This window comes from Drosophila serrata, unplaced genomic scaffold (assembly GCF_035046125.1).
Source record: "Drosophila serrata isolate PLE 108 unplaced genomic scaffold, ASM3504612v1 contig_302, whole genome shotgun sequence".
Classification (NCBI taxonomy): domain Eukaryota; kingdom Metazoa; phylum Arthropoda; class Insecta; order Diptera; family Drosophilidae; genus Drosophila; species Drosophila serrata.
In genome coordinates this window covers 2,297,796-2,316,528 of record NW_028257200.1, presented here as the reverse complement: position 1 = coordinate 2,316,528, position 18,733 = coordinate 2,297,796, and the positions used below count along the sequence as shown (strand labels likewise).

Here is an 18,733-nt window from a genome sequence, read left to right as displayed (position 1 = left end):
TTTATATGAACATTTATTCGACAAATACCCATAACTAAGCCAAAAAAGCATTCATTTTAATTCGGAAAGTTTTTATATGTTAGTTTTTATTAGGTTAATAAATCAGCTGATTAAGAATATATATGATTTAAGGTGTCGAAAATGACTCAATTACTGCTTCTGTCTAAAATTATTATACTCTGCAAGGGTATACAAAATCTTTAAGTATTTACTACCCAGTTAAGGAGACTTTTGTAGCTGGTGATCCTGCTTAAGGATGTAACTACTTGAGCATCCCCTTTCAACTTTACCCCATAAACAAAGGACCTGTAGGAACATAGAGGTTCATTTTGCTTGCTTCAAAAGTTAATTTACCGAGAATCAAACTTAAAGGCGGAAAAGGATCTAAGGAGCTACATACAGAGTCCCCATTCTGAGGCCGAGCACGACCCTCAGCCCTGTGCAACCTGATCGGTGGCACACTTCAGCTTTGATTTCAGGGAATTATGCTAACAAAAAACAAGGGACGTTGTCGACAATACAAAAGGATTTGCCAAACAACTGACACAAAATGTTGTAATTGCCCAAGGATGAGGAAGCTCCGTCGGTCTTAACCGCAAAGTGGATGGGCGATTTCTTGCCCGTGATGTAGCTACATTTTTATTATTATAAAAATTAGGCTTAGCTCAACTGACGGGACACGTGCAACAATGGAAACATAAGCTCAGGCAAATTAAGAGGCCTAATGATTGAAAAAAAATATGATCAGCTTCGTCCATGGGAATAAGTATATCTTCATGAATCATTTGAGATAAGGGGAGCAATCAATAGGTGATTCTAAAAAGAAGCGTTTACATAGACGCCCTTTTGCACGTTCATGTCAACAGGATAACAATGGATGACAACGGAGACATGCTAAAGTGGATGGAGGAGGTTTTGCCCCAACAGGAATGACAAGTTAAGGGCTTTCATTCAGGTGAGACAAGCTAAGAATTGTTCATCTCTTAAGCTGGAAGCACCCATTTCAAATTTGCGCTCAATTTATTTAGTAATTAAATTCTAATGAGACCTTAGAATGTATTTTCTTGCAGAGGGAAAATAAAGTACACTTTTCTCAAAAAGGGTATGACTGAAAAACAGGATGAAATAATCACAGAATATTAATATTGTTTAGGTCGGTTTAGCTTAAATGAATGCCGTGTTTTATATTGTTTTCCTATACATTTACCGATTTTTAAGCTTATTAATGTTTCATTCCCTGAAATAACCCTATTATCTATGTTAACTATTTAAATAGAAAAATGTTCAATTCATTTTTTAAATAAGCTTTTTCATTTTTTTATTCATGTGGTATAATGTGGCTTATAAAATTATGTGATATTATACTAGATTCCATTTTATAGCATGATTGCATTGAGTTTATATGTAAGAAATACCATTTTGACTTTATATAATTATTATTGCAAGCGTCGTTTAAATGTTTATCTTTTTGTTGCCTTTTAGTTGGATCAGTTACAGTGTAATGCAATTGTTTATAAGTACATATCCTTTATTTTTCCATTTATCAAAATATATATTATGTGCTATCTTAAGTTTTAAAGCTTTTTATTTAGTTACAATATTACCATTCTGTTAATCTCCGTTATACTTTTATTGTGTAACATTTTCTTCAGTTGTTTGTTTTATAGATACCTATTATTTGTTTTTGGCTAATTATTTCTATCGATTTTAAACATATAAAAAGTGTGACATCTGTAATTGAGATTCCACTTTTGTCTAGCGACTTTTAGTTTTTATACCATTAAGAGAATATTCCTATATTGGTCACAAGTAAAGTATATGAATCTATCTATATACGATCAAAAAGATCAAGTGAGACCGATGTTCCTCGCTCGGATTAAAATCGATCGATTTGAATATTACCCGGTCGATTTTTGTTTACACCTTTGCAGTCCAATATCATTTTAGAAAGAATATTTCCGATATGAAGTATATTCTTAACCAACACCAATAGATGAGTAAATCCATACTGTCGATTCAATAAATTCTATTAGTTGATAATTTACGCAAAATAAGGCGTATACATAAATATTTCCTTTGTATGTGCCAAAAACTATTTTAAAATGCTACGCCCCAGTTAGTCCCAAAAGGAGATGGCTACATCGACTCATCCGTTGATGCTGATCCAGAATGAATACTTCATAAAAAAGTGGCACCCTTACGAATTTGCAAACAAGTGACTAAACTAAGTTACTTCTAATGCAAACATCTCATAGTATTAGGAGACATGAATATTCTGCAGCTTCATCAAATGTTATATTCAAAGTTCTGTTTCATTAAATAAAAATAATAAGAGAAAGTCAATAAAGTAATATTAACTCTAGTACCCCTGTTCCTTTAAAGTTTGCCGTGCAATCGATTCGTTTGATTTCAGCAAAGGTATAGTATTCCTAAAAAGGAGCTGTGTTAAAACTGTTAAATTTGCTATTTAAAGAGTTAATCGAAGGGAGAAAATACGAAATGGCGTCGATTCTAATGTAATCTTAATCCCTTTAGTTGTCAAATCCGATGGAACATGCATATTTAATAGTAATATTTTTGACAATTTAATTTTGTAGGGAAAAACAATATGCTAATACGATTCTTTGTATGTTTGTCTACTAGTGCTACTCGACAAAAATAAGAATAAAAAGGTTTGCATATGTGCTCTTAAAAAAATAAATAATGGTTCTTAGTAAATACAAACATTTCAGGCATAAGCAAAAGCTGCTACAAATAAAAACAAAATAAAAAAACAAAAGAATAAATATAATGAAAATGTTGAGTTTTTATTTATAAATACATTTAAGAAATTCAGACCCTTTAATATTCTTACTCAGATTAAGACTTTAGTATGGAGCTTAAAGTTAGATTTAACTCGTATATAAGTCTAAATATGAATAAGAGTAATTTTGCTCAATCTCTCAGCTACAAAAATTTTAGTTTGGTAAACTTTTTTATTAGTTTCAGGTGTATTTTTCTAGAGAACGGTTACCAGCTTGATTTACCGGCATTATTGTATATTTAAAGACAACCATACTTTTAGTATACACCTTTCATTCAGTTAATATAAATGCATTTTTTCTTTTGTTTAGATTAGGATTTATGTCGGTTAACCGAAAGGTACTGAAAACAAATATTGTTTTCCTTTTTGCCAAACAAATCCGGTTAAGGTGTGTTATGTCAACAATTCCCCTAATCGCGTTCACAGATTTTGTCAAAATATATATTTCAGCAAAGTTCTCTCAATTTCAAAATAATAACGCTTCTGAATAAACCAATTTTTAAATAATGTTTAAATATTGTGGTGACAATGCAATTGAGTTTATTGTTTTTAAAAATATATATAAATTATTCGTATAGTAAAATACCTTATTACAATTCACTTTGTTCTGTATTTGTCAATGATCTTATATTAATTAGGAAATATGTAATTTTCGATACAATTGCGTCAGAGTTTAGTCGCAGAAACAAAGATTAAAATATTCGAGACGTAACGCACAAAACAAACCAGAATTAAATTCAAACATGTCGAGTTGGAGTTTTATTCTTCCAAGATTAATCGAATGAAACTTAACACCTATGTAAAAATAAATGTCTAAAATGCATGAACAATTAGCAAGCCTAGAATCGAGGGGCTCGTCGGTCTTTTAGTTAAACTCGCCTCCTCATGCTTCTTCCAAATAAAATTGCATTTTGCAAATTATTTTGGGTTTAGAATTATTTTTAGTATCATTAATATCATCATTATTATTACTGCTGTTAAAATCAAGCACGGCGTTATAATTTCTGAATGTCTTTGGAGCCGATTGCGCCGGATATATGAAGAACTATATCGATAGCTTCAGTTAGTTGCTTAAGTAAATGTTTAAAAACTAAATAAAATATATATAGGCTTGTTTTATAAGCAAATATAACGCTCCTGCTCCAGAGCACTGTGATTATATGTAGCGGTCTTATTGTTTCGATGTAATTAGTTGCTAAAGTTGCCTTAGACGCCTATTGGTTTTGTGAACGAGATTCGAACATCGCTGTCACGTCGCGTATTGAAAATTGTGGTGAGATCCTTTCTCTGTTGCTGCAAGCAAGTAACGTGATTAATTTCCAAAGCATCAGATGGATAAAATATGTATCTGTACTTACTTGGTACCGCCGGGACTGCTCTCAGCCATGGAGTTTCGCTGCAGTCGCTCGCGGGGCAACGCGGGGTGTCCACGCTGCTCGAACTTATTCGATGGCGCTTGCTTGGCAGTGCTGCCAAAGTTCTTCGCCGTCGTCTTTACACTTAGCATCGATGTAGCGGTTACTCCGCCATTGCTGCTGGTATCACAATTTTGATTTTTCTCGTCGGAAATGCGGCGCATCCGCTGCTGTCCCAACTCCTGTCCGTTACCCTGGTGCAAGGTATTCTCGGACCCACCACCAGCTACGCGAGTCATCGGCTTCAGATTCATGTCCATATCATTTTGCAAGGCACTCATGTCGCCGCGGGACTTGGATTTGATGCGAAGGGACTCTGTCACCGGCTGACAGTTGCCATCCTCCGCGTTTAGTTCAGTTCGCGAGCGAGATTTCAGTGTATCGCCATAATATTTTTGCGTCAACTGGAGGCGACGTTCCTCCTTGATCTTGTCGATGCGTTCGCGATCCAGAATGACTCCAGTGAGCACGCTCTTGCGGCCAGCAGGTGGCAGGAACTGCTGCTGTTGTTCCTTGGGCCCATTATTTAGCTGGATTAGAGAGATGCGATTCTCTGTAGTCGGTGTTATCTCCTCAGGTTCAATTCCTCGCTTCTGACAAACCTCCTCAGTGATGCTCATGCCTGGCAACCGCTTCGGGGGGTTTAGCATTTTTGGACGCGTAAAGTCGAAGCTCTTGCGACGACTGTTGACAGTGTCGGTCATCGGAGTCTCTGGAAGCAGCTTTCCTGAAATGGATAGATCCTGTAGATGCTTGCCGCCAAACTCACGAACAAAGGCGTTCTCATCCAGCGAACGGGTAATCTTCTGCTGGGCATTGCTATTCAGTTTCTTGAGAGGAACCGGTGCGGGGGGCATCGCCTTGGGAACACTTAGTTCATTAGGCTTCTTCATAGAGCCGCCACGCACAGAGAAATCAAAGCTGGGTAGTTGCTCCACAGGAGAGCTCTCAAATTTATTGGCCAACTCTTTAACGCTGAACGACGGTGACTTGCTGCAAGGCGTCAGCTCTAGTTCGTGCTCGTGCTCCATATTATCCGGTAAGCTGTCCAGGCTATCGAGTTCAATTCTATCACTGCTTGACTTTTCTATGTTTTGAATATTGAATTTCATTTCCTCGCCACGTAGGTTTTCGTAAACTGTTTGGGGCTTACGCAGCTCAATGTTTTCATAGACCAAATGGGATTGCTCTTCATCATCGACATCCGGTAAGAGCTGGTGCTGGTGCTGTTGCTGGTGGTTCTGTTCCAGTTGCAACAATTGGTGTGTCATCTCGGCTGCTTTGAAGGCCCCGCCATCCTGCGGCTGCTCCTCCTCATCTATCTGCTTGAGGCTAGTTCTCTCGTTAAGCATCTGATTCACCTCGGTGACCGAGTTACGGAATAGCTTCACCTGCTCATACACAATATTCTCGTCAAAGTTGGTCTCCAGCAGAAGTAATGGCTTCTTCTCCTTCTCCGGCGACTTGTATGTGATGCTAATGGTAGACTTGATGGGACTGGTGGCCACTGGCAGCTTGACAGTTGTCTGCTGTTCGAAATCCTCATATACCGGCGAGCTCTCATCGGTGGCCAGCAGCGAGTGCATGCTTGGGTGGCGCTGCAGGTGTTGGTAGCCAAACTCGCTGGGCGTCACCGACTGACTAGTGTTGTCTGTGAAGTTTGAAGTGTTGGGGGAAACCGCCGCCGCCTGCAGTTGCTCCTTTAGTGGCAATGTGGCAGCCCGATTCTTCTGCGGCGGCAAACGTGACTGGATAGGTTGAAGGTCAAGAGATAGCTCTCGTTTAAGAGCATGCATATCACGATGTTCCACATCTTGAAGGTTGTTGAACTGACAAAATATTTTCGTTTTATAATGTACTCGTTTTTAAGATCACATGCTATCTTACCTGTTGTCCAAGACTCTCGTGCGAGCTTCCTAGGTAACTGCTAGCTGCATCAACTCCAAGAAGTAACTGTTGCTGCTGCTGCATGTTCGATGAAACGCCCGACACACCAGACATGGCCGAAGTGACCATCAAAGGATCCATGTCGTACTGCGGAGTGTTTACAGCTGAACTGTTTTCGGAGCTTTCGGTGTCGCACAACAGAAGAGAGTACCGAGGACTGTGGGCAGGAGTGGTTGGCGTGGGGACAGACAGCTTTGTCTGAGCACAGTCATTAAGTGAAGGCTCCACTCGTGGCTTGCGTAGGGGAACGGTGTTGCTGTTAGTTCTGTAAAGAAGATTAAATAAATATTAAGTAGGGCTCATAGTTATTTCTCGTGTTATTGTTTTAGGTCTGTGTCTCTTGTCGATCGCTTTGAAAGTACAGAAGCTTTACTTACTGCATTGGTCGTGGAGAAGGTTGGGGCTCCTGCTTTTGTCCTGGCTGCGGAAAGGTGCCCTGGTAACTGAAACGCTCCTTCGCCGCCAACTGATCCTTCCGCTTGGCCGCCGACTGTACAGTTGGATAGCTATAGCGGGTCGAGGATGAGGAGGAGCAACCCGAGGTAACCATTGACGGCGGCGTTGTGGGCGATTGGGCTGCTCTTGCTGGCTTGGGCGGCGGATGAACTTCGACACTGGCGAACTGCTGCTGTGTAGTTGGCACGCTTTCAGGAGTACCGCAGTCAATAAATTGTATGTCGCAGAGCTGATCCTCCAGCTTGTAGCGCTTGCAGCAGTTCTCCGCTCCAGCTGGCTCGTGGCCACAGGAAGACACAGCCGCACTTGCACTCGCACCCACGGCTGGAGGAGGTGGTGGGGGCATGGTCCTGGCCGAGCTGGGTGAAAGTAGATTCAGACGCGGCTGCTTTTTGGGACTGGGGTTGACACTGTTCGTCTGACTGGAGAAATCTTCGGGACGAGCCCGCATTATGCGTCGGGTGGCGCAGCCCGAAGCAGGTGGCACGTTCTCCTTCCCCACACGCGGTGAACTCACCAAGGACTCGCTCTCCGAAAAGATGCGCATCTCGGGTTCTTCACGATCGAAATTTAGTCCCAACTCAGAAAGCTCACGGGACGGGCAGGTTGTCATATGGCCCCGTTGCGGCGACTGAAGTAGATCGAAGTAGGAGTCGTGTGACACGCTACGCGAATGGCCCACAGTACGCAGGCTGTCAATTGAGTTCGAACGAATGCAGAGATCCATCGGTTTCGGGTCACGTTCGTTGGTCGTTGTCTCCAGTAGCTCGATGGACTTGGGTTTATCGTGTTTCGTTAACTCCTTGCTAGCATGTGCATGTGCGGCCTTTACAAAGCTGACTCGAGACGCGGTAACCGAGTCCTTAGCTGAATCATCGCACGTTTTTTGGCCTGGATCGGGATTACCTTGGCGCTGGCCGCGCGTAAATAGCGACTTCCAGGACGTAGTCTTACTGGATTCTGGCTTGCGCTTTTGCCAGCTGGGTGGCGCCGATAGCACGGTGTGGTATTTGTCAGGAAGGCTAGATGGGCCTCCGCCCACTTCAATATAGGAGCCGATGTTTGTGGCAGCATTTCCTGCATTCCCGCTGGCCAGCATGCTGATAGGCAGGGACTGCTTGAGGTCGCCACCGTCGATGCGAGAGTGCCGCTCTTGGGCCTCCTCCAAACTGATCAACTTCGCTCCGCCCGTGCTCAGGCTTTTCGGTCGCTCCACCACCACACCCAAAGATTGATCTTGCTCTCGTTGCTCGACCAGCAGACTCTCGCAATCGGTGAGCGATTCCAGACGCAGCTCTCCTCCACCCACCGCCGCGGCAGCAGTGTTCGCTACCAAGCTATGACGCGCTGGATGATCCTCCAGGGGATCGAAGATGTTATGGCAATTGCGTATCAGGTACTCAGTGACTACAGCCTGCACACCAACGCCCCGTAGAGCGGCTACGCCTCCCGACTCCAGAGCCGGTGATCGCAGAAGATTGGGGGCCCACACAATTGCCAGGTTCTTGTCCGTCATCCCAGTACGCTCGTGATGCTGCGACACCTTGTACAGGTGCTCAGCCAAATATTTTAGGGTCCTGTAAGACGAATATATTAAATTTTAATTAAATAACGTATTGAATCATTTTTTAATTTATTAAGGAAATGTTGACAACATAAAAAAGTAGTTGTGGATATCTTAATAATCATAGGAAATTAGATAAAGAAGAAAGATTAGAAACTTTCAGAAAATTAAATTTTAACATTCGTTGTTGTCAAGCACCTTTACAGTATCTATATACAATCGTAGTTATATATATATAACAAAAACAAAAATATATTTATCGGTCTTTATCTAAAGCTTGCTCAAATTTTTGATAATGCAAAGGCAAATTGATGGAGCACTATAAAATTATTTTTTTTTTTAAGTTTCTTGTACTTAAAGTTTCACTTGTTATATTTGTAAAGTTTTTCACGCTTACTCACCGGTAGTGAGGTGGGGGCAACTTAAGCACCGTCTCCTTCATGAGTCGCAACCGCTCGTCCGCCTCGTCGGCCTTCACCTGAATGGCCTCGACGAAATTGTCGTACAGTTGGTAAGTGCACAGAGGATTCGGAAGCTCCCGGAAATACATCTTTAGCAGCGAACTGACGGCATGGATGTCCTGCTTCATCTCTGGATTTCCTAAATCTGGCACTCGCTCCTCGTCGAAAGCACGTCGAAGTCGTTGAATGTTGGAGGTGATGCCAGAGAGTCTATAAATGCCATCAATAACGCCATAATTCTCGATAAACTCGGCACAGGAGCGGAGAACCATTGGGATGTCCTGGCCGCTGTTGAGAAGGTGTTCAGACAAGTCGCAGTTGAAAACACGCTCGCGGTAAATGCCGCTCTGCTTTAGTCGTCGTCGTGATGGTCGCGAAAGTATGAAGGAACGGAAGAAGGCTATCAACTTGCCGTGCTTCCGCAGCACCGGCTTAGTGGGCGAGGCATCCAGGTGACCAACTAGAGGAGCCGGCATAGGAAAGTTCCTTGGTACCTTGTCGCCGATGGTAGCCACACAAGATTGTGGAAAAAACCCGACTTCGTAAAGGGACTTTTGCAGATGTGACTTCTTTCCGCGCCACCAAATCGACTCCGCTGGACTGGGCATATCAATCACTGAGATCATGTCGCCCACCTCAATGTTGATTTCATCGGGAGCCTGAGCCTGATAGCGACGAACACCATATGCGGCACCTACCGCCGGTGTATTGATTGTCCGTTGCGTCTCGCCATCAGCCAACGGTAGGCGTCTGCCCTTGTTGTCCAATTGCAGCCATGTCAGAATGGTGCCACAGGTCAATGAGTCTGAAGCAATCTTTGAGAAACGTTCGAGGTACTTGGCCACCGCATATTCCACATCCGATTCACTGGGCAGCTCCGCCGCCAGCTCCTCCATATTACGTAGGCCACTGATCTTACGATCGTACACACAGCGATGGAGCATTTCGTCCAGGAGCTGCATGTTCTCAAAGCTGCGCTTGATCAGGAACGCTTCGCAGCGCTGTGGGCTAACGCGAATGATGAACCAGCAGCTCTCCGGCGAGAAGCTACGCAGGGAGCTGTGTGGCAAATCGCCTCCAATTGATTGCGAGGCGATGCTGCTGCCCAAATGCTCGGACTTGTCATCCAGCAACTGCACAGACAGAGGCCCCAGTTGTACGCGTTCGTAATGAAAGTGGGCACACTCCTCCAGTTTGGGAAAGCGACAGGATTTCTATAGATTAAAAGAGTCGTTAAATGGGCATACATAAAAATCATTGATTGTGGTTAGTACTCACGCTATTCAACGGCTGCACACTCATGTGTCGGCTGGGCTTCGGAGGCGGAACCACGCCTTGCGTGGGCGGACTACAGCTGGACTCCGTGGAAGCGTTAGAGATTTGTGATGAGTTCATGGAAGCGAACATGTCCTGATAGTTCAGTCCAGGCAAACTATCGGCGGGGACAATCTTGAAATTCAGATGCGCACTGATCGCGGCTGCCGGAGCATCCATTTCGAACTGTAGCGGTGGAGCTTGCGAATCCTTTACAACCGTGCTGGTATGGCAAGCGGCTGCTCCTGCAGCTCCACTCTCCGCCGATGCCATTGCATGGGAATGCAGTTGGGCCGCCAAGGATGTGCTCACCCTTTCCGACATGATCTCGGAGGCTAGATCACTTTACGCCAGCAGCAACATCTATAAAGTAAAAGTAGGAAATATTTAAATAAGAAGTCTTTTTAAAACGTATTTTAATTGTATAAAATAGTAAGTGTAACTAGTTTTCACTTTTCCTAGATATTAACTCAAAGTCAGTGCCAGTGTTAAAAAATAATTCAATGAGGAAAATCAACAACTGAGAAGGCTATTAGTTTTAAATAGCCTTAGCAAAATCTAATATGTAATTAAATGGTAGCAATTATTGAAATTTATTTAAGCTAAAATAAGACATTTAAGTGGGAATTTTTATGGAAAATAATACAAATTATGGAAGGAAAATACCTGACATTTTTTACTTTTGATTAAAAGCTTGTTTTAGGTTTATTTAAATCAATGCTTTAATAGGGCAAAGATTTGTGTGCCGAGTGTAAATCAAAATTGAACAAATTGCTGCTAAATAAGTCAATTGGCTATTTTATGTATTTAAAAGATTTAGGTAATCCACAACATTAACACAATATATGTATCACTCTCGAATGTTCCAGTTTCAGAAAAAATTACAGTTTACATTTAAATCAATGTGCAAATAGTAATATTATACATTCAGAGCCCGTTCATTACTGGGCTTTGATTTTCGTTTACTTTCTAATGGCACGCATGACCTTCTTATCAATAACCCCCATTCCATGTTGCGCCGGTAGACTATTCTACTTTCAAACTAAAGCTTCCACTCTCTCTCCATCGGATGAGAGTTCTCCTTGATCTGGAGAGGGAATAATTTAGGTCACTGGCTCAAACATGCGGCAGGATGTGGCACATTGACGCGTATTGCTAGACAAATATATACAGTACACATTTATTATGTTCAAACCAGTTGGGAAGAGCTCTCGATTTGGGATTCGAACTGAATGCAACCGGAGGAGCTCTGGACGGTCAACGTTAGATGCCTAGCGGTTCTGATTTAGAGCGACACGAAATGCAACCGGCTGCCGGCTGCAGGCTGCAGTATTTAAACTTTCATAAATTAAGCGAACAAACCGCCAGAGAGGACAGGCAACGAAACAGGGACAGGGGCACAAGACAGCAGACAGCTTTGGCCGTTGGCCGAAACGAATCGTAGAGCGGCATCCAAACGAGTTTCGTTCGGCTTCTCGAGGAGAGTCTGGAGGCCGGAGCCCGGAGCCCGGAGTACGAGATGAGGCAGTCCATCAAATGCAGCGAATACTCAGCGATACCATTAAGAAATGCTAACGCTAACGGTGTTCAAATGCAGCCAGACAAAGCGACCGGTCAACAGATATGTAAAGTGTGTATATAAACTTCGATAAAACAAAAATAAAACAAACGCCAGAGTCATGTGAAGAAAACGGAAAACAAAAGATTAAGTTGATGCCAAAGAGTTGGTCTTGCAACCAGCTGGTACCCAACAATGAATGGAAAACGGAATTAATTGTAAATGGTTATAAATTTAACCAAGGTGCATATTTATCATCTAATTTATCCTTTATATCAAACGATGGGATACAGATAAAACTTAAACCATACATGATCTTCATAAATCAATAAGATTAAGCTTGTTAAGATTACCTTCTTTTCTTTTAGCAAGATATAAACTTGTGCTAGTTAGCACTCACTGATCTTATCATTGGTGTTCTGGAATAGTAGTTATGCAAATACCGTAAATACCGGGTAAAGTTAATATTCTAATAGGTACTGTATGAAGCCTTTATCAATGTCCTATTTATATTAAAATATTTACAAATACACAATATCCAACATATACCTTAAACAACATGAGGGTATCATATATTCAATTTTCTGGCTGGTTCATTGCACTCGGGTCAAGAGCGATCGATCTAGACATTTTCCCATCGATTTGGCCCGCTCACTTTCTCCAATCAATTTAACAACATTGTCTATATCCGTACTGAGGAGAGGGAATGACCACTGGATGGGTAAACACCTTAATCGGCTTTGCATGAGGATAACTTAATGATGTGAAATAATTTAATATTGGACAATAGCTAATGATTTTTTAATGTCAGGTTGCAAGAGCTCAGTTTTCCGTTTCTTCCCGCCGTCTTCTTAAGTTTGACCTAATTGACGACTTGCAGCGAGAAATTGAAAGCTAAACATGACAATGATCTATAAAAGCCAAACTGGATTTTTTAGTGCGTGACTGGGATCCTAACTAGACATAGACATCTCTTTCCACAAGTGTATGTACGTGTGTATGCACTTATTTAATAAGCGGAATAAAAGTTGTCTGTCTAGGCTGCTGTTGTTTGAGCTAATTTATGGCTCAAAGTGGGTCACTGACTTACTGGTTTCTAGAGCGAGCAATTGTCGGACATAAAAGACTTACGAGGCTGCAAATGAATGCATAATGTGCTTAAACCTAGTTGTTTTGTTCGCCAGTCATTCGGCAAGTGCTAAACGATACCGTTGTGCATTAAAATCAGATGGATGCGCTAATGTTCAATTACATTCGCACGGGGAAATGCCAAAGAGGCTGGAACTAGGAAGAAATGCGGAAAATTTATTTTGATGTATTAGCAATTAACCAAAATAATAATACTAGTTCATAAAAATTTCTTAATGTTTCCGATCCAGGATTTCCCAGTTTACCAATATTAAAAATATGTTGCTGATTTGTAGCACAGTGACTACTTAATGCATATGTACTTTACAACTTGTATAAATTAATGACATATCCATTCCTACCAATACAAATGAAAGTAATTTCACCGTGGACTAATAAAAAATATGACTCACGAGTTATAATGATTCATTAAACTAGCCCAGTGGCATTAGTGTTCCTATAAACTATGCCGTCTGAACAAATTGCTGCCCAAGGCTGATTAGTCTAATATATGCTTCGGGCTATCCAGCTTTATAGTTTGCTTAACACTTGAGTCTTTGGAAATCGTAGTTGAAAACTATAATTAAAATATTTGTAAGCTTGGAAATATGTTACATAAGATTACGATATCTTTATGCAGTATTAATTACTTTAAAAAGGTTTTAAAGCTATTTTAATAAACTTGTATTATAATTTTAGTTAGAAGCTCGTAACGCTATGAAGGTGTCATTTCCTACCCTATAAATAATATATTTTCTTGATCTTGATTCTTTTAGTAAAGTGCCATATGAATAGCACTTTATGAAATTGTTTTAAGCATGAACGGAGGATTGCATACATTTACAAATTCTCCTTTAAAATGTTTATGCCCATCTTTGATTGTTAATATTATTATAAACTATCATCAAAATGTATGTGATCTATTTGTACGGATATAAAGTATCTTCAAAACTAATTGCCCCTGAATGATTACAACCTCATTAACATACATACATATGCACATATGCATGTTTTAATGTAGGTTTCATTGCATAATTCTCTGAACGTACAGAGCTCTTACAGCAAAAGCAACTTTATGATAGTAACTCAGTAGTCACTGCCCATTAAAATCCCATTTTTAGAGCATTAAAAACAGCAGCCATCAGGTTTTGAAAAGAAAAGCTAAAGGGTAAAGAAAGAAAAGCGAAATCGTCCAATTCCATGGCCATGTAAATTTTCTACTTTATACATTTTGCAGAATTTCGCCTCCGCTCCAATGCTCGCTGTCCCAACGAACCATAAAACTTAGCCTAATGTCATTTAACGTTGTCGACAAACAGGTACCATAAACTCTCACACATACCGACGAGTTTATATTTTTAATGGAAGTGAAAGTTTTGCGCGCATCAAACGAAATATCTGCAAAACGTAAGCCAAACACATGCGGCCATATCCAAATATTTTTTTTGTTGTATGCATAGTTGTTGTTAGAGTCAAGGCGCCGGCATGCCAAATTTTTAAAAATATACAAAGCACAAATTTACAATAAAAACCGCATTAATAAATATGTATCGTATGCTCTGCTACTGGAAGAAAGCAAAATATACAGACACTAGACTTTAAAGCTTAGAGACACAGACAGTGGGGAAGGCATTAAAGCAATAAATTGTAGAATTATTATACCGACGAAATGAGTGTATGTTAAAGTGTGACACTTCAATAAAACAAAAGGCAACAAAGGCACTTGTTGAAAGCTCAAACATTATAAACAAAATTAGAAACTTTTTGTTTTATCCAACTACAGGCTAAACATTTAAGCATTTTAGAATTCGAGGCGTTAATCTTAGCTGCTGCGCTATCCTTTAATAGGAATTTGGTATTTCAAACCTCTATCTTTAGATATCTATTTATGCGGTAGAGTGAAAATAAAGTAGATGTATAGCAACTGGTTCGAATTGTTTGAGGTTTTATGCTTCTATAAATAACAAGTAAGAAAGCTATAGTTGAGTGTATCCAACTGTGAGATACCCGGTAATCATAGTCTTGTTCAGTAAATTGGGAGGCAATTTCGATTGTCAGGGGAAGACCCGATTAAAAAAAAAATAAAATGTATGTAAGTACAAATATTTATATTTTATATCTATTATTCGCAGTGCACTTTTCTCAGCTCATGAGGCACACACAGCGACCACATTTCAAGCGTTTTGATGGTTTTTGTTTCATATGACTAACAACCATAACAGAAGCAATAACAAAAGCATCAGCAAGTTGTCAGTTTTAATTGAAATCAATTGAGCTCAATTATTTTATACGCATATGAAACTCAACATCAGCAGCTACAAAAAGCAAGCAAACCCAAAAATTCTTTGCATCTGTGTGGGTTTGACGTTCTCCACACACATCCACAAAAGCTGGGGCGTGTCAATCGCCAAATACAGAGTGCTAAAAACATAAAACCAAAAAGAAATGAAGCTAACATAAAAAAACCGAAGTTTAAATACTCTTTTAGTTTGCAACTTTAAAAGTTCCAAGTTATGCAAATATCTAGAGGTTCCAAAAAATATACCTTGACAGATAGCATTTATTATAGTTATATGAATTTTGATCAGTTTAAAAGAAAGTTTAAGCATAAAATATAATATCGATTTATTTGAGTTAAAGTTATTTTTCTATTTATTTTGCAATGTCTACTTAGGCTATTATATATAACATCCTAATCAAATGTATTGATTTCATAATCTCTTTGTGTCTACTTCAAAATGCATTTCAAACTTCTGATAAAAGTGAAAATACCCTATACAAGAGTATAAATATATGCTGAAAAAAATGATACGCTAAAAGGAACAGCAAAAGCGTCATTTACAAGTGTAAATAGCAACGAGCAGACAAAACTAGAGTAACCCAAAGCGTGGAATGCAAAGAATTTGTAATACTGAGGACGAGGGTATCTATTATTCAAATTGTGTTGGATACAATTCTATTAAAAAAGGAAGATGGGAAGAGCTCTATTTATTCGTGCTTACTACGAAACTCCAGAGTTGTGGCGCCACAACGACGGAGAAATGATAGAAAAAACCCCTGCTCGGAATACAGAAACTAAATACCAGATATTCTGTTTCATTAGGCGACTTATAATGGCCTATGGACAACTTCTACACTGAACATAACTGGATTATGTGCCTTTTCGAATACTCTGACTAGTTCTGACCACGAAATGTAGTGTCCATATGATATATGGGGTCCGATTATTACTTTGTTTTTTGAAAACAAAACTATTTAAGACTAAATTTGTTATTGGTTGATTGCTCTAAAGACTATATACGGTATCTGGTAGTCGAGACAATTCAACGTTGTACTGTTTCTAGGTTTTAAAGAGTTCTGAAATGGTATTCAAGTATAATACGATAGTGGCCAGGCTGACGTAGTGCGGGAAAAAAGTTCCCTCTCACGGCAATATCGGTGCGTTGGCCAAGGAGTTACTGTGTGAGTTTGCCACCCGTTTGAGCGGATGTTTGAGTTGAGTGCACAGTTACCGAGGCGCAACGAAATTAATCGAACTCAAATCGGGCTCTAGCTGGGGCAGCACGGTTATGCTCTTGTACATAGCCTTATGGAAAAGCAACAAACGAACATAGAGTAGATGTATCTGGAAAACTTGACACGTTTTCTGCAACAGGCGGACGCAGCGCATTCAACTGTGCTCTCGTCATTCGAAATGTGGCATAATCGTGCGCAGTCGCGGCGCGAATCTTTTCCAACAACGTGAGCCACATAATAACCATAGTAGTTACTGTACATACGTACATATGTACGGCTACTTTATTACATACAAACATAACTATACAAATCTCATAATAATAACAACGAGAAAGCTGACCAGGACCATGAAAATGAGTCAGCTTGGAGCCGAAAATGCTCACTCATAGTTAATAGAGTACAAATAAAAATAAAAATAATCTCTCTTGTGATACTTGTTTATACAGTGTATCCCATAGTCAATGCACTCGAAGTCTTTCATGCACCTGTTTTTCTAATTCTTTTACACCTACCTCCCACACTAGAAAAAATTAGACACTGCAAAACAAAGTGACAAAACATTGTATAAATTTTATACCAAATAAAAGTTGAAACTATTTATATAACAAGTTTTAATATAAACTGAATAAAAACAAGCTAGTTGCTTTCGGATCGTTTCTAGTACAAAATGAACAATGACTAATGTTACAATAATGCCAGATTGGGTAGATAGTAGCTAAATTATTGGAGCTAGACCAATAGGGGCAAGGCAGGTGGGCGTGACAGCACATTATAAACCAGCTTTACTTGTGGAACTTGTACAACAAACCCTATCGGCCCACCTGCAGTAGTCCTAAAGATCTTATTAGGCCTGTAAAGGGAACATGCTAAATCGGATATATCGCATTTCCATTTCATTATTTCCTTTTACCAAAACGATCCGTATTTGCTTTTCACCTCTCTTTAGCACAAAATTCCTTTAGCCAAATCTCCTTTCACAAAACTCTACTTTATAAAACCGTAAATGTGGACGGTAAACGAAGAAATTGAAAGGCCAGGAGTGCGCTTTTTTGGAAAGTAACAGAGCAAGTCAAATTCCAGCCAGTAGGCGGCAGGGAGAGCGGGTTAGGGATTTCGGGCCTTCGAGGAGAGAGCTACGAAGAGAGACTGGCGAGAGTTCAATGTCAACTGTGTGGACAACGGCACGAAAACTTTTAAAAGCCGCTTCCGCTTGAAAAAATACACAAAACTGGATGTGTGTAAGCCCGCAACTAAAGCATGACCACACCTAAACATTAAAACAAGTAAGGAAAAATACATATTTCCTTTCAGTTTTGTGTGTGTTTTTTTTTTGCGACATAAACGACAAACCGTTTACAGTGGTGGCAAAAATTATAGGTTTTACGTTTTGTAATTATTTAACAACAGGGAAAATATAATAAAAGATTAAAAATGTTTTGTTTATATTACTACTTATGGGTTTTTATAACTAATTTGTAAAATGAAACCTTCAATGCTCATTACAAGAACCTCAATTTGATACAGGAAATAGTGGGAATACAATGCAATGAAAGTAAACAAGTATTTTAAACTCTGTTATAACAGCTATTGTACAAAAAACTGAACCATTGAAGGGTTGCAGTTGTCAGAAAAACAAAAGCGACTGTAAAGGAACGAAACGCTTCTGTATGGTCGTTTCCCAAAATCCATTACTACTATATTGACTGCAGCTGTACGTGGAGAGGCAGCAATGCCAATGGGGTGGAATGTGTTAAGGAAAATAGAAACGCAGACAGACAGGCAGGCGGACATATGGCGGAGTTGTCTCAGGTGAGACTGTGTGTGTGCGAGCTACCACAGGGTGACAAAATCCAGTGTGAAACGGACATATCGCACTTATTTTCGTGCTCCATTGTGAGCTGTAGTGCTCTTGTAGAGTCTTTCACATACCAACTATTCCAATAGCCAGGAGCGGTCATAGTGCGTGGGCCAGACAGAGAGGCAGATAGAGAACCAAGCAACTTCCTTGGCAAAAAACGGGGCGTTGTTGTTGGCAATTCGCTGTTATTCGGCACAGAACGCGTCTTGAATGATGATGGGAAAATTATAAAACAATGGCACGACACAATTAAAAGACCGCAAAGACGCCAAACTGTTTTCAGAAGCAGCAGCAGCCGCGGGAGCTATTATTTATTATTTTTGTCGCTGCCTCGGCTGTCGCACAATACACTGACACACATTTTTAAATAGAGACGAGATACTTTTCCTCATCTGCTGCTTCTTTTCAGCTTATCTTGTTTCTTTTGCTCGGCACGCACGTACACGGTCACACACACACACACCCGCACGCACGCACACTCGTAAAGCTATGTAATCCAGCGAAAAGCGAATATTTTGGCATTCGTACACACCTTATTAGTGAAATAGATCACTGGCACTCGTCACTCATTAGTATTACATTTTTCACTGCACAATTAACTGGCTTCCACGGGCTTTACAACGACAACAAATGTGCGGGATGGCAAATAGAGGTGCAAAAACATCGATGAAATCATCGATGCATCGATGTTTCTGAACAATCGATGTTTTTCC

The 18,733-nt window shown here is 40.2% G+C and overlaps 1 protein-coding gene across 4 annotated transcripts; it reads right to left on the bottom strand.

The window, feature by feature from the left end:
- Positions 1 to 1,288: 1,288 nt before the first annotated feature.
- CdGAPr (GTPase-activating protein CdGAPr) lies at positions 1,289 to 18,714 on the bottom strand. Of its 4 annotated transcripts, XM_020949073.2 has the most exons (8): positions 18,553 to 18,682; positions 18,092 to 18,225; positions 9,925 to 10,323; positions 8,587 to 9,860; positions 6,543 to 8,198; positions 6,106 to 6,430; positions 4,162 to 6,047; positions 1,289 to 4,096 (listed from the first exon to the last, which is right to left on the bottom strand). In XM_020949073.2, the coding sequence occupies exons 3-8, from the start codon at positions 10,282 to 10,284 to the stop codon at positions 4,018 to 4,020; spliced, it is 5,580 nt and encodes a 1,859-aa protein (XP_020804732.2). In that variant the 5' UTR covers positions 10,285 to 10,323; positions 18,092 to 18,225; positions 18,553 to 18,682; the 3' UTR covers positions 1,289 to 4,017. The 4 variants fall into 4 exon arrangements, with proteins under 4 accessions (XP_020804732.2, XP_020804734.2, XP_086693486.1 ...); XM_020949075.2 differs by having other exon boundaries at positions 18,092 to 18,714; XM_086837360.1 differs by having other exon boundaries at positions 6,106 to 6,421; positions 18,092 to 18,694.
- Between the last annotated feature and the right edge of the window lie 19 nt (positions 18,715 to 18,733).